At 39.0% G+C, this 21,681-nt stretch overlaps 1 protein-coding gene across 4 annotated transcripts in view; it reads right to left on the bottom strand.

The window, feature by feature from the left end:
* Nucleotides 1-2,252: 2,252 nt before the first annotated feature.
* The window catches only part of brun (trafficking protein particle complex subunit brun), a 125,652-nt gene continuing 106,223 nt past the window's right edge, over nt 2,253-21,681 (bottom strand). For all 4 annotated transcript variants that reach the window (XM_045729356.2, XM_045729360.2, XM_045729357.2 and 1 more), the window contains exons 13-19: nt 15,722-15,961; nt 12,915-13,112; nt 10,982-11,351; nt 9,662-9,975; nt 8,886-9,060; nt 7,275-7,498; nt 2,253-4,192 (exon numbers count right to left, since the gene is read on the bottom strand). In XM_045729356.2, the coding sequence (XP_045585312.1) occupies nt 4,001-4,192; nt 7,275-7,498; nt 8,886-9,060; nt 9,662-9,975; nt 10,982-11,351; nt 12,915-13,112; nt 15,722-15,961 (1,713 nt within the window). In that variant the 3' untranslated portion in view covers nt 2,253-4,000. The remainder of the gene's footprint in view (nt 4,193-7,274; nt 7,499-8,885; nt 9,061-9,661; nt 9,976-10,981; nt 11,352-12,914; nt 13,113-15,721; nt 15,962-21,681) is intronic.

The raw sequence follows: 21,681 nt of genomic DNA, 5'->3' as shown, positions 1-21,681 counted from the left end.
ACCGCCGGTTACGGTGGTAGGAGGAAGGCCACAAGGACACACGACTTAATAGTATGCAGTTTGTTATCAGTAACAGAAGACCAATAACTCTGCCAACGGGCAAGGATGGAGGAATGAATAACTGGGTAAAAGTCGGAATAAGGAATACCTTTATGGGAGATGGGACAACTGTGGATAGCTTCCTTAGTGGCAGCATCCGCATGCTCATTTAAAGACACACCAATATGGCTGAGAATCCAGCAAAACTCTACTGACTTAAATTTACTGGAGATAAGAAACAGCCAATGTTGAATCTCGATGACCACCGGGTGGATCGGATTAAAGGACCCCAAATCCATGAGAGCACTACGAGAATCAACTACCACCACAAAGGAGGATTGACAACGAGAAAGCAGGAGATGAAGAGGAGAGAGAATAGCATAAAGTTCTGCTGTGAAGATGCTAGCCTCCGGAGGAAGGCGACACATAAGTGTGGTCAGGAAAAGCAACAGAGTAGCTCACACCGTTAGCAGACTTAGACCCATCGGTGAAGATGGAGACGGAGTGGGAGTGTGAAGAAAAGTGCTCAAGGAAAAGGCGTATTCATCTATGTATCATCTATAAAAATTGGAGATGGCAAGGGTGGCGCTCAGAGCTACAACTGGATACGCTCGCTGTATTGTCCTCATCTTAGCTGTATCACATGCATCCGACCTTTGTGTTAGGTCCTTAATGCGCCTAGCTTTATCAATATCATGACCCTTATGTTTTTCAAACAATAAAGTCTGAATTTCACCAACAGAGAGCAATCTTTCAACACCGCGTCGGACAGGTGTTTGGGAGCCAGAGGCGCGTGCGCCACCCATGGTTGCTCACTCGGTACTAACCCAGCCAGCAACCCTAAGGCATTCTGGGAATTTTTTCCAAGACGGCTGCCTCTTACTGAAGGGCCCAAGAGTCCATTTCGTACACAATCTACCGCACGCATTTTGAATGGGTACGAAATGTTCAAAAAGGTTTTTTCTCGATTGGTGCAGTTCCCAGCGACTGAGTTTTCTCAGTTGGTGCAGCACAGTGGTTAAGAGAACTCTACACATCCACATTAGAAAATAGAAGGGCCAGAGGTGACATCACAATGCATAAACAAGGGCATAGAGAAATTCTGAAAGGGTGGTAAAAAATTCAACATGCTGAAGCTTGTGGAAGCTGCCTTGATTCACAGTTTTAAGAAAAAGGGATTACGAAGCATTACAAAATTGGGAAGTATCAAACACCAGGAATAATAGTTGACAGGCAGAGCCCAACAGCCAGATCTTGCTCATCATGTACATGCATACCTAATTGTCCATGAACACACAAAGCTTGATAACAGGACAAAAAAAGGAGACAGTTACCGCTACCACATACAAAATAATGACATGAATTAACAGAGTCGACAAGGAGGAAGTTATGAAACCTGCCACTTTCTAAAACAAAAGGCCATAAATTCAAGCTAAGGAAACTAAGGTGCCCCCCCCCCCAAACAAAAAATATGCAAATACACTTTTTGTGCAGAGTGGTGAATAATTGGAACAATTTAAGTGAGAAGGTGGAGACCAAGTAATTATCAGCAGATTCAAAGAATATGAGAAAAATTAGAGAGTAAATGGGGCACTAAGACCATAACACTCTCCTGAAATTATACTTATGTAATTACAAACACAAGCAGATACAGGCATTCATACTCTCAAACAAAACAAAGAAACGCTACAGGGAGGTTTATGAAATGACCCTAAAAGTTACAAGAAAATCCCAGATATTAAAAATGGTTTTCACATACTAATTTATAGCTCTAACCAAGATTTTATCATCACAGATCATTTTTAGATTAGATCATTTATCATCTAACCAAGATTTTATACATTCTAAAGCTATAATAAAATTGTGTAAACTCTCTCAAAATGCATCAGCTTGACTTTCAAAACACCATCATAGTTAGGTACCTAAATGGTACTATTTCTTTTTAACCATTTGTAAATTACTCAATACTGTATATCTGTTGGTAAAGGTTCTTCCATGAGAATAGACACGGAGAAGTGTCTGGTATGTTTTATAGCATCAAGGGTGATTTACAAGACTAAAGAGGGTCAAATTAGAACAGTCCATCAATGATTAAGAGGAAAACATGACATCTGAATAAGCAAGTTTGGAAAACTTCAGAATTGTATAGCCTGATGCATATCAATTATTGCAATGAAGAGAAGAGAAAATAAGCAACAACTAAAAGACTCAAGATTATGAAATTGTTTTTTACATTATCATATACACAATATTTTACATATCACAAAGTTCGAAATGCACAAATGTTGTGCTGTTGTACATATTAAATCAGTAAAGTTATGATACATCAACACTGCTATACAGTATATTATATGTCTAATATACATATCACTATGGTACTTTGGTTGTAATAATGCAGTTTATATACTTTGTATAAAAATTACTATTTTCAACAGCAATCCCTGTACACACCTGACACTCCGGTCAAGATAATTCTCTCTAAAGTAAGCACTTAACAAACTTTATGTACAGCCTAAATAACCATCACACACTGCACATAGCCACACACTTCATAAATTATTTCAGTCCCCATTATACTGGTTGATTAGGTAGCTAAATGTTTAGAGGGAAAATGTGGAGAGAACAAAGTTACTCGTTGACTTCAATTACACTCATACTCTACATGAGCTAAACTGTCTAGCTTTCAATGAGAGTGCACTTGTTGGCACATTCTGAATAATAAATAAGAGCACGATAACAATCAGAGGTGTGTTAACATTACATGTTTACTTCCAGTAGTAATCTGAATATCATTTTATAATGTGGAAAATTACACAATTTCACAATTTTTGAAGATTTAACACAAAATTAATTTCAGTAAAGAAAACAAAAATTAAGAATACCACGCACGTGATGCTCCAAAAGGAAGACCACAGTCATAATACTGATATTGTACAACAGGAATGCTTAAATTAGATAAACATTACCATATGACCTGCAGTAAGTCTAGCACCCTGTATGATAAGTTGCAAAGTTTTGTACCTACGGACAACCACATGCTTTCTGGACACAACTTGTCCTGAAATATCGCTTTCTCATTGTTATGGGTAGTTCAAATAGTTACCGATAAGTATTAGAGCAACTGATCCGAGTGAAATATTGCTACACGTTTGTGAGAGTGAGGGGCAGGGAGGCATGGCCAGGAGGAAGAGGCATAGTTTTCCTAGTGGCCACCTAGGTGCTACACCAATGCCTCGTGTCTGCATGACCATCACAGCTCCTCGACCTAGATATGTTTGTATTTTTAATGAGGCAATTGAGTGTTCATTTTCATCATACAGTATTTTATTCCAGAATATAATCAGCAAAATTAAGAAACACTCATACACCATTGACTGGTTGAAATTAAATATTTTGCTCAATGAGGAAAATTGGGAAAATGTGGGGGGTGAGGGAGGGGGTGGAACAAAAGTTATGAAGGCATAGTCTTTAGAATTGCTTTGAACAAGTTATTACAGATTTTCAGGGGAAAGCAAAATTATAACATACTTTGTGCCATGGGAAATTCATTGAGCATACTGTACTTACAACTAATTTCTATGTTTGGTAATAATAATAAAATTGCCTTAGATTTTCACATGATGAACTATTCTTTTGGACATGTTTCTTGGCTGTTTCTCAGGCCAGAAGCATCCAAAAAGTATGTGGTCATCTGAATAGCAGTACACATTTCAAGTCAGAATGCAAGCACTTAATATACAGAAGTGAATGATTTTTGTGTATCATAGATCGCGATGTTGCGTGTTAATGTGCATTGTACTCATTATTAACTCGGGTAATTCTCTTTTCTTAATTAACACCATACTTATGACCCATTTCTTTAAATCACTCTCGATTAAAAGGAATTAATCCAAAATTTTGGCCAATATATTTCTTCATAAATATTTATTAAACAAAGTTTCTCTGAAACATAGCACCATAATCATACATCAGTCACTGTTATCTCTAATGGAGGAGCAAACTTCCAAGCATGCTGGTGTGCTGGGGTGACGTTCTCATAAAAGGATGTTTGGGCAACTGCTGCTGCCGGAGAGCAAGTCACTTCCACTTTGTACACTCCTGCCGTGAAGAACACAAGCCCACAACAGTGCCGGAACTCTTCACCCTCGGCTAACTGCATTACCGTGTTAAAAATAGATAAAAATATATGTAACAACTTAATCATGAATAAATAAAATAAAGCAAATAAATATAATGATAAATACAAATACAGTGCATAAGTCAATTGAATAGCGAGATGGCATCAACACAACAATGTCATCAGAAAGCAATGTTAGGTTAGATGGTATAATTATGTAAAGATTACTTATGTCAGGGATGCTAAGCAAAAACAAAATCCAGAATAGTATAAAATATATCCAGCATATGAGGTCTTCTTGCTTTATTCACACCACTGACAGTGCTTAGCATGCTACTTTAAACAAATATATGCCCTATAGTTACAAATACCTACAACATATTTTCCCACCTTTGAATAATACTTATTTCTGGGTAAATGCTTTCAATTATCACCTACAAGATGATCTGCTGTATCCTCTAGACAACAATCGTGGTAGCCAGACAAGTGACAGTCTTGACACCATAAGGACTTTTTCAAGCCATCCCTTCAGTGTCAATGAAGTTGATAGGGGCACCACCAGAGATATCAGTTCAGACCAGAATGACTGACAGATGCACTCCATAAAAATTCAAAACCAACAGACCAACAAAACTTCCTTGTGATCAAATATGACTACGGCGGCGACCACGACCACGACCACTACCACGACTACGACTACGACCACGACGACGACGACCACGACCACCACCATGACGACGACGACCACCACCACGACGACGACCACCACCACGACGACGACCACCACCACGACGACGACAACGACGACCACGACGACGACGACGTCGCCCCATATTGTTGGGCTTCGAGTTGCCAACTGGAGTACATTTGATGCTACAAGACTGAGGAAACTGTCATTGTGATGCTTTGTGACCTGGGGCTGGCTGTTGGCGGTCATGTGAGGAAAACATTCCCTACAGTTATGGGCGATTGATAATTTCTAAAAAAAAAAAATTATAATTGAAATCTCTTACAAGAAACATCTCTCTGTTTACAAATAAACAAATGTGATTATGAATATATATTAAATTGTATTGTGGTTAATATTTTCTTTGAATTTAGCAAGCATTACGAATAATACATAAATAAGATTACTGAGAATAACCATGTAGAATTGACGAACATGGGCGGTGCCATGTCACCCTTGGGCTATGCTCCATCGCAGTCAAATGAGCCGCTAACTTCACCTTTAACACGTGATTGAAAGTATCTATTGAAAGAAACCCGGTTAGTTCTGTATGAACTAGTTGCTTATAATATTTGTGACGAATTCATAAATAATCAAGCCTTGGCATCCCAAACAAATATTAATTAATATGGACTCTCTTGAAAGAGACAGAGTAATTGAAGGAGCCAGCATGCGTGAAGGCAGACTTTATTCCTCAATCAATCCATTATTATGGCGCTGTTAAGATATTCAAGACAAGTAAATTTCTCCGCCTTACACTATCTGTAACATTAAGTGACATCATACTACTGTACCTTGTTGTGCAGTAGTTTGGCCAAATATACGTGTACACAAGTAGTAGTTAGAGGGTGGTTGAGTGCGGTTATGGGAATGCAAGCCATAAGCATCATGTAGACCTTTAAGCATACCTTGCCAACAAGTGTTATATAACTACACGTTTTCCTCACAAGTGAATATAACATTCCTTGTCAGCAGGAATGGTTCTGGAGACAAACGTTTCATCCACTAGAAACTGACGTGTTAAAGCAGCTATATTGAGATCTGCATGTGATTGAAGCGTGACCAAATTTCTAGCCAGCTAAGTATTATGTCCTTTAAATAGCCCAGTTATTACTAACACTATATGATTTGTATAACTATTGAACTTATACTGTCCAATGGTTGTTGATAATTTAAGTTAGGTTTGATTTCGAAGTAAAATTCTGGTCTGAGGTCATTTGGCAGTGTTGCCGAGGTCTAACTTAATTGTTTATCCCACGTACCATATTTGATCGTGCAGGGAGCATGATCAGCCATTTGGTTGATCACTTGAGCAAAGACCAGAATAACAAGAATTAGAAATTTGGAAGCAAATTTAAATGAAGATTCACCATATCCACTGAAGTGTTTAAATTCAATCTAAATGAAAATAAAAGAACTAATAAAAAAATAAAAAATAATGAAGGATTGTATGGTAGCATAAAGTAACCCAATAATTCATACAGTCCATTTAGGTACAGATTAATTACCACACATCACAAATTAAAGTCTGTAGCCAAGAGTATCGAGAACCTCACAACCAGCTCAGGGTGGCTGCAGAATAACAAACTACAAAACTACAACATTGTACTAAAACTGCATTACGCTGCCTGTGTTATCACGACTAACCTATGCTACAAAAAGGAAACTGAACAAACTAATTTTGTCTATGTATGTGTAAACATGTATTGTATCACTTGCTATATGTAAAATGCTGAAAATGTTGAGATAGCCAAAGGGCAATTTTTTTTAAATCCCGAATGGGTTCAAAATTTTGGAGGTACCACTGTATAGTGATACATGTATGATACATCTGGACATACTGTATACAATACAACAACAATTTTATTTAGGTAAGGTACATACATACAATAAATATTTACAAGGATTGTTTGACTTATAGGTAGAGCTAGTACCTACAATGCCTAAAGCCACTATTACGCAAAGCGTTTCGGGCATGTTTTATGCAATTGAACAACCATTTCCTCTAGTGATATCCTGACATCAATTGACGTCAGAAAATAAAACAATCAAGATGAGAAAATCAAGACAAGGACATTGCTGTGTGCCACACAACCCAATTATTTGTCACTGACAATACTGCCAACCTTTTTGACTGTTGGTCAAAAGTGACCAACATCTATACTCCACTAAAACTAAACCACACTACAAGAAGTTTTAACTGTGTTTGTGATTCTAATATACTCATCTACAAGAAGTTTTATGCGCACTGAGTGGAAACAAATTTTAAAGTGCATATAGCGTCTTAATAAAATGATTTAACTTGATTAAATGGATACTATGAAGGTCGGAATTAGTTTGGTCCCAATTACTGTAGTCCAATATATCAAAGATTCCAATGTACTGTATTACCTGAGGTGTTGTCAACTTTGCAGCACCTGTGGTGGTCATCTTGGCTTCAAGACGATAATTTAGGTGACCATTTTGATGGTCCTGAAAGGCAGTAAGGCGAAGGCTGAGTGGGGGAAGTGGAGCCCCGCTAGTATTGGTTATTCCAACTCTTAATTCTAGTGTGCGACCAACCACTCCACTGTTTTCTGTTCCGCCAAGTACGTCTTGCCCATCTACTTGAACATCTGTAAAACAAGAAATTACTATAATAATGCACACACATTTTAAATTGTACTGTATTATACATATTATATTGCATTATACTCTATATACAGTATAACATATTATATATATTACTGAATACTGTATAACAAAGGGTGAGATTAATGATTCTAGTATGAATCATCTCTATTAAGTTCATCCACAAATGAGTACTGTAGTTAAAAAATTAACTCTCCAAAGTTCAATTTACAGTTTTATTATGTCTATGCTCAGATGCATTTTGTTGATCCTATCAACATTTTCAAGGGCACAGCAGAATTGAATAAAATTTGCCTGAAGCAGCTGAATATATAACCGAGTGACTTATTCTTGTAAGGAAAGACTCGTACTCAGTACAGATATTAGCCCTTCCTTAAGTCTCGTTTGAATTTCCAGTCCACCTATGTCCATTTGTATGTCTCAATTTAAAGAGTTTTTTCCTAATCCACTTTGTCCACTTCCCTCTTATCATCAGCGTACATGTGCCCTCTGTATTTGTGCACATCATAGCAGAAGCTTTTTATTTATCTCGAATGGTTTTCTTTATTCTACTTGCCGAAAGGATTTCTGATCTTAAATCTCTCCAAACTAAACCAATTTGATTTGCATTACTGTTTATACCTGGAAATAATTATATTTATACTTGGCAATCACATCATGCTTTATCCTGAACACTGCCACAGATATCACAAATGCACTGTTTCATGCCAGAATACCTCCACTAATGTTGTGGTTCATGTTTACCTTGTGTAGTCACCCTGAATTAACTTTGAGGTTCTCAATGACTATGATTTCATGTCATTCTTTCAGCTACAGACTAGAGAAGAAATGTAGACATTTACATACCACAGAGTTTATCACAGATTATGAAAGTAATTAGAAATAGAGCAATGCAAAAGATGTACAGTGACCACAACACAGCAGTTGCAACATCAGGATCTGTCGGTTGGTACGTGAATTCAACCAACTACGAACCACTTATTTTGATGAAAGGGAGCAGTAGAACAACAGAAGTACACTTACATCGCATCAGGCTTGGATACCCGTGTGCATGGGAAATAGGCTTACAGGTTCCAGAAGATGAAAGGAAATGTCAGCACTGTGGAGAAATGCCCGACAGACCACTAGAACATTACCTAACACAGTGCACAGTTACAAACCCATTAAGATTTCAACTTTGATTCAACAGAGCAGAAGTTGTTAAACACATCGGACAAAATCTTACTGAAGCGACCATATGAGTCAAATACTCATACCCCGCTTAAATAAAACGGAAACAAGTAACACTTAGTAGTTAATATATTACATTAATAATATAAACCAAAGGCAGACTATTAATAATGTAAACCAAAGGCAGTGAGGAGCACATACCCCAATGTATGGGAGCCATGGTAATGAGGTCGTGAGTGGATGGCGGGAAGGTGATGCCAGCAAGGGATGCTCGACCAGGAGTGTCATGGGGGCCTAATGTCCACTGCAGCTCGACCAGAGAGGCAACATGACCACCAAGGACTCTTGACCAACCCCAGCCACTCTCACTGGCATCCTGTGGAACATTGAACAATAAATTATCAAGCCGACTTGTTTATTTATCTTGCCGAGGAGGGAAAAAGCCTCAAGCCTTTCACGTACATTTCTAACTGTTGCCTTTAAGTTTGTCTTATTTAGAACTATTTTATGCCAACATGCGCGGTACTCAATGCATTATTTTAAATGGTGCCTTTTGTCTTGAAAAATTAATGGTGATTTTACAAGCATGAAATTTAAAACAAATTGTACACTGCTAATTTAACTTCAAATGTAAATGTTGTATACCATACTGTGTACTAGTTTTGGATATAGGCTTTAAATATATTAGTTGGTTTATGATTTATAATGTAGGTGAACCTCAAAAATCTGGATTTATATTGTTCCAGGCTCAATCTTGATGTTCTGGAAATCTAGATTTTCCAAAATTTGCCCTTTTATGGGCTATTTACCACCAAATCTTCAGTTTATCCCATAGCAAGTAATAGACTCTCAGCCAGTTTTCTGGACACCCATCAGTACCAGTTAATACAGATGATGTGGAGTTGCATTGTATATACAAATATTCTGTATAGCAATTAATGTTCTACAAATATTTTTGACATTGAAGTTAACTTTACCTGTGTGAGCGTAGCAAGGGGACATCGGTCAACAGGAACAGGAACCCTACAAGAATCACCAGCTTCTATGAGAATATGTTTGGTCGGTGTATAGTGCAGGTCCATCTCATTAGAGGCACAATTGAGGAGGTCCAGCACTACATAGCACTGGTGAGGTAATTCAGCAGGAAGAACATCCCATCTAGTCACAAGCAGTGAAGGCGTCACCTCAACATTAATCACCAACTGAGTACTACGGCAGTACTCGGCACTCATTCCTGACCCACCAGAATATTTTACCATCAAGGTCGCATCTAGGGTTCTTCCTGTACAACCTGCAAATAAAATATATCAAACAGGAGCAAAAAAAAAATACAAATCAGAAGGGCAAAACTCCAATAGTACATTAAATATACCCTACACAGCACACTGTACTGATAAAAATTTGACTTTAATACTAGGTATAAAATACAGGCACATGAGATTTATGATTTGTTCAAGAATCATTCACACATGTTCAAGAACTGAGCATAAAGTAGATACTGTGTGCTGTGCCCATGAAGTGTGACACTGCCTCTCACTTCATGGGCAGTCAGGATACAAAAAAACAAAAACAAAAAAAAAACAGAGGAAATGAGTATAAAACAAGTATTTTGAGATGCTAATATGCACAGAAGGTGTGAACTGGTTAGGTTAGCACCCTGTAGAAGCTTATCTGGGATGTACGTAGAATGAGCCTGTTGACAGACCCATATGTTACTAAGTAGTACAGTACATTACTACCACCACTACTACTATGGTATTAGTAGAGTAGTAGTACAGTACTTCTAATGATTACTTGCAGGTGGAATTGAAGGCACTGATATCTTGCTTTGTAAACAGACCTGGTTGTTCATTTGAGGCTTGAGATAGGTTTACCATTGACTCCTTTCTCTAAGTACATGACGAGACAATTAGCAAAATATATTTGTCATGATTGTGGATAACATGGATGAGTCTAGCAGGTGATACGAGTTGTGTGTACACAAAATGACCTGACATGGAAAGCATCTAAGGCAGGGCTTCTTAATAGGCAGTATGAGAATCTCTGAACAATTAAAAATAAAACGTTGCTGTTAGATTAAAATTAACTATCAAAGGTATCTATATGGATTGAGTTGAATCTATGTTTTGATGCACAACAAGGACTGGTGATGGTGATTTCAAGAGTATTAAGATATTGGGATAAATTGGATAATCCACTGGGATTCTAACTGTAAATATGATAATCTCTGACCTAAGTGTTCTTAGCACAGAAGGATTTATATAGCAAAAAAATAGTTTTTTCCACATGTAACCTACCAGGGGTATCGAGTGTAGCTCGAGTTCTAACACTCGACGAGGGAGCTTGGGTTGATGATGATGAGCCAGATTTTGCACTTGATCCCGAGCGAGACGATAATAATGATGCAGATGAGTCTGTCCGGCGTGTGCGTGCCCCACGGGTACTTGAGGTAGCCACAGACTGTCTGGAAGGTAGGGAGGAAGGTCCACCTGATATAAGTGATGGTGGTTCACTGCCAGATATCAAGCTAGTAGTTTCCAGGGATTCATCCAGGCGACCAGGGCACAGGAAGTCAGACACAGCATAGACATAAAGCGTCAAGGAGGCCTTACCACCCGGAGGGATGGGAAGTTGGGCATGAATGTTTTCCTCACTATACTGAAAAACCTGCAAAAAAAAATATAGAGAACTGTAGCTTTTTACCAAACAAAAATTAAAAGGTAAAAAGCTAATACAAATCACAGTTCTCTCAATTACACATGATATGTACATGTTCACAGTTATTGTTATACTGTATCAAGAAAATTATAATTTATAAAAATCTGTCAATGAATATTAGTGAGTAGACAAATTAATGAGAAGCATAAAAATATTTAACGTTATTAACAGGCAAAGATAAACTATGGCATGTGCAGAATTTGTTTAATGTCATAAAAACTCAAATTCCCATGTAATAAATATTACTTTTCAATTCATTTATATAACTGATTCAATAATACTGCACTTTTAATGTGTTTCTACATGGAAAATCTGTTTATCAGCACTTTCGTGAGTCCAGCAAATTAGCATAAATAAAATTGGGTCTGCTTGCCTGATAACATTTTCTTCCCTTTTATAGTTATGCCTATTTTCACTCTGCTATCAAACAGTATAATTTTTCAACACCTACTATTTATGCATTCCACAATATTTTCCAACATTTTCCAGTCTTCCCAGCACTTTGGAGACCTTTCTCAGTATTACCTCCTATGATTCAATCTTCTCTTGCACCACATTCCAACTCCTCATCTGCCAATCTCAAGTTCCATAAACTCTGACCCAATTATAATGATATTTTATTTAATTTGTACAACATTGAATTTACATTTCTGTTGCTCACCTATCAGTGACTACAGGGAAGCGAGATCTAACCCTTTATGCCCCACCTCCTAGCCATTTAAACCTGCTGTCTTAATTAACCCACTCAACTTTAAAGTTTCCTGTTTCAATGTCAATACAAAACTTACTACTTGCACAAGTTTAAGCCCTGGTTATCTTCCACTAGAGTACAACCTTGCTCATATCAACTACTGCATTGTGTACTGGGCCCAATTCATCCCTTCATGAATGCAGAGAAATGTGCTAAATAAACTTGAAGCCTGGAAATAAACAGATGCCTTGGAGCAGTTAATTCCAATCAGAAAAGAAGTGGATGAGAAAAGATTAAGTAAATTCTGGTAAAATGGGCAATTCAAGGAAGAGGTGAAATGAACAAGAAAGGCATGAACAAAAGAGTGAGCTCTGCATTGAAATGAGTACACAGGAGTTAGGAGGGCTGCCTATTGTTATTCTTTGATAAAGATGTGCCTGGAAAGGCTGGAAGTTTTATGTGAATACACACATTGTCTACATTATGGGCTGGATTGAGTATTCTCCAATGTTTCCCAAGCATCACTATGATATGGCATGAACAGTTTGAAAACCTTTCTGCATTGACAGTGTAAATGTTGCCCCTATCCTCACTCTGCTAGATCTTTACTAAGAGTTGGTCAAATCTTGCCTTACAGAAACGCAATAATGTGCGCTAACCAGTTAAAATAAATAAATAAATAAATAAATAAATAAAAAAATATATAAATAAATATATATATGTATATATAAATAAATTGAAACATATAAAGGACTAGAGAATAAAGTCTTTAACATCAAAGATTAACATAAAATGTATGCAGCTTTAAGTAATCTCCTTACCTGGCTCAACAGTTCCTTGTCCATTTTTGACTCGAGAGTAATAGTAAGTTCTTCCACTGGCTGGGAGGACACATTGTGGAGCATCACAGAACACTCGTGTGTTTCTCCAGCAGACAACGACAAGTGTAAGTTTCCACACTCTTCACCAAGTGGCCTCTCAGCACCTAAGCTTCCTGGGCTACTGTTGCTGCTCAGTATCTGCAGAGAGTACTCATAATAAGCGTGTATTCTTACTCTAAGAAGAGATATTGAACTGAAGTTTGAATTAAAATGAAATCAATTACAGTACCACCTCGATTCAACACACTACAGTATATGGGACCAACCCAAGTGCGTTGGAGCGTTGGATTCGTTGCAAGAGGTGACCTTCAAGAGGCGTTTGTGTCAGTCTTTTTTTCTTGTACACAATAAAAATGCATTATCATATTATATACTGTACCTATATATTACAACTCTACTAAAAATACTGTGTTACATTTGTTATTTACCTTATTGTTGGAGTTACTGTATGTCCATCTTTAAGTCTCGTGAAGTTGTGAATGCTGTACTGTAAATACGTACTGTAGTGTATTATGTCATTAGCACTTTATTGATTAAGTAGTTCTGCTGTAGGTTAAGTACTACAATACAGTTTACGAAAACTATTGTACACTAAAATTACTGCAACTTTAATTTTAACACTACGTACACACACTTAAATTTAACACTTGTTCTAACTGTTCACTCCACACACAATGTTTTTAGATGTTTCCATCAGCTTTGCTGGTGCTCGCTGCTGCTGTGTTGGCTTCAGCTGCTGCTGAGCTGGTGCAGGCTGCTGTTTTACTGGTGCTGGGTACGGCGGTGCTGGGTACGGCGGTGCTGGGTATGGCGGTGCTCGTGCTGGGTACGGCAGTGCTCGTGCTGGGTACGGCGGTGCTCATGCTGGGTACGGCGGTGCTCGTGCTGCATACGGCTGTGCTGGTCGATTTTCTGCTACTAGTTCGTAAAAAATATTGACTCATTTTTGTTTGTTTCCTTCCTTATGTCATGTCCTTGAGACAAATATCTTTCCTCATCCTTAGGTATTGATAAAAGCTGGTGGGTTATTACAATTATTCTACCACCAGTGGACAAACACGTCGCTCGCAGACAAAGCTAACGGCACTGGGTGCCTACTGTATGAACGCAGACTAGGTCTATACGCCCTGAAGTAGGCTGGTGTTTAAGCCAGATCCAGTAACAAATTTTTCTCAAATATTGGATTTACATCAAATTATATATTTTTGGGTTATATATTTAGTTAATAACATTGTTAGGATAATAAGATATAAAAAACTTATTTTAGAACCGATTTATTAATTTTATTATTTCGAGGCCGTAGGTCACTGAACTGTGGCGACAAAATCGAACGAAATACGCATGGTACCGTGTGAACAAGGATTAGACCCATCCCCTCGTGCTGGAGTAGTAGTTTCAATAACAAATAATTTCTCAAATAGCAGATGCTATCATATTACAGTATATTTTCATCAGTTTTATTTAGTTTAGTTAAGTTTAATTAGGATAATAAAAAGCTATTAAAACACTGGTTATAGAAATGATTTATTAATCTGAAACTTTCAAAGTCATGGGTTACTGAACTATGACACAAAGGAAAACTAAGTGAGGTTTACAGTACAGTATTCCATTATCTGTCCACCCTCACTCATCTTGTTTCATCACAGAAAATGTCTATAAGATTTTACCACAAGTAGCTAGCTTATCACGCTTCAGCCTTTATATTAATTTACAAAAGATACGTGTGCCACAAATCAGAGAACGAAAATCATGGAAACTCAGTTGTTCACTTGTGTGGACCACTCTGGCTGATGTTTGGTTAATATGCTTCACTTGTTGTGTGGTCCACTTGTGTGATCCAACTTGTCTTATGAAGGAATTATTAATGTAATCTGTGATAGAATGGGAAAGTTTTCCACCACTCTGTGAACTCTGTCCCAACATCGGAAGCTTGTGGTCCACTTGTGTGGTTCACTTGTGTGGTCGAACTTGTGTGGTCGAACTTGTCATGAGGGAATTATTAATTGTAATCTGTGAGAGAATGGGAAAATCTTCCATCAGTCTGTGAACTCTGTCTTGACATCGTAAGCAAATCCGAACATCCCCCGCTTCGCTGAACCATCGAACCGGGTGAGTAAATCCGGCCTGAAAAGTGTGCGAACTAGCCAGAGATTCGTTGAATCGGGGTACGTTGAATCGAGGTTGTACTGTAATCACATTAAGAGAAAGTGTTTCTCATACCCTGGAATGCACTGGGTTCCTTACCTAGATAAATAGATCATTACATACAAATTTAATTAAACAATGATCGTTTTCCCAACAATCACTGGATATCTATTTTTTTTTTTTTTTTTTTTTTTTTTTTTTGAGATATATACAAGAGTTGTTACATTCTTGTACAGCCACTAGTACGCGTAGCGTTTCTATTCAAATTAAGCTTCCTAATTAATATTTACAAATGATGAGTACTCCAGTTCTTTATTTGCAAATGTCTTGTGTTGATTTGTCAGTAATATTTATATATTTAGCCAATTAACTTACCAAGTCTTAATTGGAAATATAGTGCCTTTTGGCCCTATGTTTAGTTAAAAATCACACAAAATGCATAGCCTAATTGTCTTGGGAAGGTTCCCCATGTATCAACTCCAAAAGTTGTAAAAAAGAACAGGGAGTGAAGGAGATATACTTCCTATACTCAGGAAGGACTAACTGAGTATGAGTATAACTGTTGTATATAATCAAGATGCAGGAAGAAAAATTTAACTAACCTGTATTAATGGTAGTGCAGGTACAATAATAATTGTGTACTGTGGTATCTTGAAATGGGGCATGAACTTAAAGCGACAATTACTGGTAACTCCCATAACTGTAGAGGAGTAACCTGTAACTTTCAATTCCCCAGGACTCTGTGGTCTTCCTCGCAGGGTCACTGTCTGAATATTTTTCTCTGCTTTTAATACAATTGTTGAAGCCCAAGACTCAAACTGAACTCCTTCAGTAATCAGCATCTATAATGAAAGAGCATATAATCATTAGAACATATATAAAACCTATTTTGTATTTGCTTTTATTTTATATAAATTTAAGTAACAAAATGCTGTACTTAGAAGCTTGTATATTTGTTCATAATGATAATAAAGTCCTTTTTATTACTCTTCATTTGAAGTGGTATGAAATATGCAAATAAGACACCAAAATAATATCGATGCAGTGTTGCCCATACATTACCTGGGCCATCACATGTCTTTTAATCTTTCCTTTCATATAATAAGATAGACTGCTTCATTCACTTGCCATATTCTCAGCATACTTCCATTTATCCTGTGTGTTCCCAACTACCAAACACACTTGCCACACCTATTTCAAAGCAATGGTTCAATATTTAATAAGTCATATCAAACTACACTGCAGAACCTACATACAATATGGTTAAAACATCAATTTAGATGTTCATATAGAAACTTCAAATACACATTTCTAACTCTTATCCTTCTTGTTATCATCACATCAATAGATCATCAGCTGTGTACATTAAACTGGCAAATATATGGATCACTTTTAAAAATTTAAGTAGGAACTTTTTCAAAACAACATGCATAACCACTGCCAGACAAATTCTAGAATATGCAAAAACCTCTATCTTGTCAAATACTGTACAAGATTGATCAAGGCTAATGATTTGCGACAAACTTCGTGCCAGAAATAACGAAACCGAGAAAAGAAATCTGACTAAGGGAACTCAAACATACAATCACACAGGAGAAAAGAAGCAAGATATAATTGCAAAATGAAAAATATCGAGAGGAATGGAAAAGGACAATCATTTTCCTGATGAGGGGAGGAGGACAGGTGAAAGATGGGAGCACAAATGAGTGAGCTATAAGACGGTACTAGTACTTGCATGAATTGCAGCCAGTAAACTAGTATAATATTGGAAGCAGTTTTAAAAACAAGTATAATAGCAACATGAGCAACAGGTAATATAAATTTATTCAATACTAATAGAATGTGGGGTACAAGCCAGGTCTATCTTCCTGTAATTACTGACAAGTAAATGTCAGACTATCCTTAGTTCCCCCCTCCCCCCCCAACCTCAAAAGTTAACATTTCACTTTCACATTAAAGCTCTTTAACCTTAAAATGTGGCAATCATTAAAATTGTCACCATGACTGTAAACAAATTATTTTAATTGTTTGTGTTTAGTAATATACTGTACCTGTATTGAACAGCATAATACTGTAATAACAAAAAACTCGTACAACTCCCCTACTTTAGTCTGGGTCGTGGTCAACATTCCTTCTAGCATTAGTCAGCATTACACTGTGATGGGAGCTAAGACCAAATAAAATATTTAGTTTTTCATATAAAATATGTTCAAAAGCAAGGTATCCGTTTGCAAAAAAACACCAGCATTGAATATAATGAAACGCCGTTTTCTGGGTAAGACCCAGAGGCTCCCCAGAGCTTATCCAGGCTGATATGCTAATGTCAGACTTTGGCATCAGTCATGTGTATGGAGTTCTATGGGCCTACCAGGGATCACGAGCCAGAACCTGGCCCCCTCAGAGAGGCATGGGGAGCAATGGCCTATAGAAACCCCGTGTGGTTGGAAGCATTCTATGTCTGCCATCGACCGGGTCAGGCACCCAGAAAGGTAAGCGTCCCAAAACAAACCCCTATTCTGGTGAAAATTGCTACCAAAAGCTGGACAAGTGGATAGAACTCCCCAAAAAGAAACGAGCAAAGGAGAGTGACATCACACGTCACCGCGCTGCTGTCTGCGCAACTCCTCCCTCCCTGGGAGGGGGAAGGGGGAGCCCCAGACCCTCGCGCCGGCTATCCACCCTTCAGTTCTAAGGCTGATGTTAGAGGCAAAGGTCGTATGCTCTGGCTCCAGTGATTTTCAACACTGTGCTTAGAGTGTGGTGGCAGTTTCCAGAGGTGCGAGAGCCAGGCGTTATTCCCTGAGCGTGAGTTCTGTCTCAGGACCCTGGGAATCCCCATGGGGGCGCGTGGGTTCGATGGATGTGACCCGAGTCCCCCCCGCCTCGCTTTGTGTGAGTTCGAGGATTGCTCTGTCCCTTTTCTCAGGGTGACTCTTTGTTTTGCCTCCATCTGCTGCCTGTGGGGGTCGGTGGCACTTTCGACCCGGAGTCCTGCGAGTTTCATTTCTTGTTTGCGACTCGGTTACCTGGTCTTATGCTGACTATGTGGGTGCAGGCAGCACGGGCATTACACGTTGAGTTCAAGTGGTGGCAACGCGCTAGGGGGTTTGCTTCCCAGAAGCCCCAAGGCTGCCCCGTTTTTGGTTGTTGTGACGGGGCTTGGGGGTGTTGATTGCTTCGGTTTTGTTCCTTCCTCGTCCCCTTGTCTTTCCTGTGATATGGTTTAGTCTGGTCCCCCCCCTATCCCTTCTTCCCTGCATCCGGATCCTTTCCATCTGTGGGTTCGGGGTCGGGGCGGGAATTCGATGATCTTCAGACTCTGACGGTCTCCGGGGTTTCCCCTTTCCGGGTAGCGACGGAGGCATTCGAGAAAGTTTCTAAAGCAAAGTTGTATGAGCCTGCCAGTGGGCTCTCTTCCTTAATAAATTTCTGGCTGCCCCGACCTTTTCTCTTGAGGCTGGGGCTTTGGGGGGACGGCTTGGCCCCGGGGCCTGCCATGGAGGTTCCCAGGGTTGGGGAGGGGGGGGGGGTTGACTTGGGGGGGCCTCGGGCCCCGTTGGACCCCACCGGGGCTTTCTACCCTCAGTGAAGGGCTTCCGGTTGCGGGGAGTGGGGTTTTTTCTTCCCCCCCCCCCTCTGTGTACGAGTTGTTGGGCGTCGGCCCATCCCTGGGTTTGGATCCTTGTCCCTTCGGGTCCGTTCGGTTCCGTCCTATCAGTGGGGGACTTTTCTTCGTTTCTACCCCCTTTTCTCTGGGGTGGGACTTCTCCGTCATGGAGGGGTCATGTTCCCCTGTTATCAGGATTTCTGTATGACTTTTGGTCTCGGGTGTGACAGTGTCTTTCTGAGCCTTCGTGATATTGTTTGCTTCTGTGAGGTCTCGGGAAGGTCTTAGATTCTTCCCGCATTATTGGAACATCTGTCGTCTTCCGGTGAGGCTAACCTCCAGTCCTTTTTGGACTCATTGGGCCTCTTCTGTGCTTCTTGTTTTTTTATACGGTCTCGTTCTTTTGGCACTATTTCTTCTCTCCGTGCTCTGTTTAGGCACTGCAAATATTTTGCAATACTACTTGTTGGTGCCCTTCCCGCAGGGCGTGGTTGTGTGGTTTGGGCCTCATGTGTCCTACGCATGCGCCGTGGGAGTTTTTGGTGTGGACGGAGTACACAAGTGCTGGTGTTCCACATCGTTTTCTCAGGTGCTTCACCTCTCTTGATTCTCTCGTCTTTCCAGTCCGTGCCCCATATTTGCTGGGGGTGTTCGAGGGTTGCTGCTATGGGAAGGACGCTGGGTTTTCCTGGCATATGGGTGTGGGGCTCCTTCGCTCTACCTTAATAGCATAGATATTGTTAACACATTGGACACAATCTTGCTGAATCTAACATACAACCCATAAAGAATCATCAACTGCCGCAGAAGACTCAAAGGAGTAACACTTAGCAGGCCCACCAGATGCTTAGCCCCCCTCCCCCCCCCCCCAAAAAAAAAATTATATTGGAACCATGTCGGCAGCATTGCATTCAAACATTGAACCAAAACATAAGCCTTCATTTGATGATCATTGCTTGCATCAGGTCATGGGTCTCCAAACTTTTTTTGGATCTTTTCTAGATAATCAACATGATATGATTAAAACCAAGAGAGAAATGTAACAATTACAAAGAAAATGCCATGCTTACACTGGGAATGATATACTGTACTGTGTAACAAGTAAAAAATGTAAAACCTTAGCAATTGAACTGATGAAAGAATCCTTTATTTAACTGCAGATGAAATTCAGGCGATTCATTTTTTATTAACTTTACTGAAGTTACTAAAATTTTACAAATGTGTACCTGAAAAAGAGAATTGACCCAATTTTGTAGCAAAATAAAACACCTAAAGAAAGAAATTCAGTTAAACAAATCAAAAATTCAAAAGAAGCTTGTAACCATCAACACAAGTCAAATAAAAATCAAATCAATCCACCTTTCTGCAAAGTCCATAATAAGCATCAGAGTATCTTCCAAAGAACTGAAAGAACCGTGAGAGAACCTTTCTACAACTAAGCCATTGAATTGCTACATAATAAGGAATGTCAATGAGCTTGGAATTTGTTTCAGAAAATCACAAAACTGCCGATGATTAAGCCCATGAGATCGAATGAAAATCACCGTAGAAACGGCAGGTTTGAGAACACAAGACATATCCACATATTTTCCAAACAATGCTTGTTGATGGATAAGACAATGGAGAAACATGGGCTTTGAGAATCCACCAACCTCACAAGCTTTTGTGATTTGTCCAACTGTGGTTGTAGAACCATGGTTGGACAAATCCAGTTTTTGTGGAACCAATTACAGTACCGCCGAGCCGGTCGGCCGAGCGAACAGCACGCTGGACTTGTGATCCTGTGGTCCCGGGTTCGATCCCGGGCGCCGGCGAGAAACAATGGGCAGAGTTTCTTTCACCCTATGCCCCTGTTACCTAGCAGTAAAATAGGTACCTGGGTGTTAGTCAGCTGTCACAGGCTATTCCTGGGGGTGGAGGCCTGGTCGAGGACCGGGTCGCGGGGACACTAAAGCCCCGAAATCATCTCAAGATAACCGCGTAATGTGGTGGAGGTGGGGGGGTCCCTTGATTGTTTCAAAACGTGGATTGGACATGTATACGAGTGAGATTGGGTGGTTATAAATAGGAGCTGTCTCGTATGGGCCAATAGGCATTCTGCAGTTACCTTTATTATGATGTTCTTAATCCAGACATGTTCTCTCCTATTGTCACACACTGAAGTTTAATTCCACCTCAAAATATATTCTGACAGTTTTTTGCTATTTTTTGAAGATGTTACTCTAATTACCTAAGTGTAGTTACAGGATGAGAGCTACGATCTTGGTGTCCCATCTTCCCAGCACTCTGTCATATAACGCTTTGAAACTACTGAAGTTTTGGCCTCCACCACCTTCTCACCTAACTTGTTCCAACCGTCTACCACTGTTTGCAAAAGTGAATTTTCTTATATTTCTTTGGCATATTTGTTTAGTTAGTTTAAATCTATGACCTCTTGTTCTTGAAGTTCCAGGTCTCAGGAAAGCTTCCCTATCATCTGTGATGTGTATACTATGCATTGATACTAATTTTAGATTCTGGCTTGGTGTTACAGGAAAAGGAGAGTAGCAGACAGGAACTGAACCTGTTAACTACCCACCCATGTGGTTGAGAAAAAATGAAGGGAAATAATTATATTATTTATGTATATTTCAAGTTGCTGCTGGATGGATAAAATATTGTGGGCTGAATGTGGGCTGTAGTTTGGAGACTCCTGAATTACATTATCAATATATGGTGACGAACTGCATTTTGAGGGTTAATAAACCTATTTTCCTCTACATTTTTTTAAACTTTCTTCTTTTATACAATAAATGCCTAAATCTACTGCAAAGCACATTCAACATGATTATGTGCACTAATTAGCCATCTTATTACATCCTATTAAAATATCATACCAGGAGCCCTTGATTAAACTAAAGTTTGTTTTTAATCTTACAATAGTTTCCATACAATTTTTACTAATTTAGTTTCAAT

Source organism: Procambarus clarkii, chromosome 94 (assembly GCF_040958095.1).
Source record: "Procambarus clarkii isolate CNS0578487 chromosome 94, FALCON_Pclarkii_2.0, whole genome shotgun sequence".
NCBI lineage: Eukaryota > Metazoa > Arthropoda > Malacostraca > Decapoda > Cambaridae > Procambarus > Procambarus clarkii.
The sequence above is the reverse complement of the archived record's forward strand: the minus strand, read 5'-3'. Positions and strand labels throughout refer to the sequence as shown.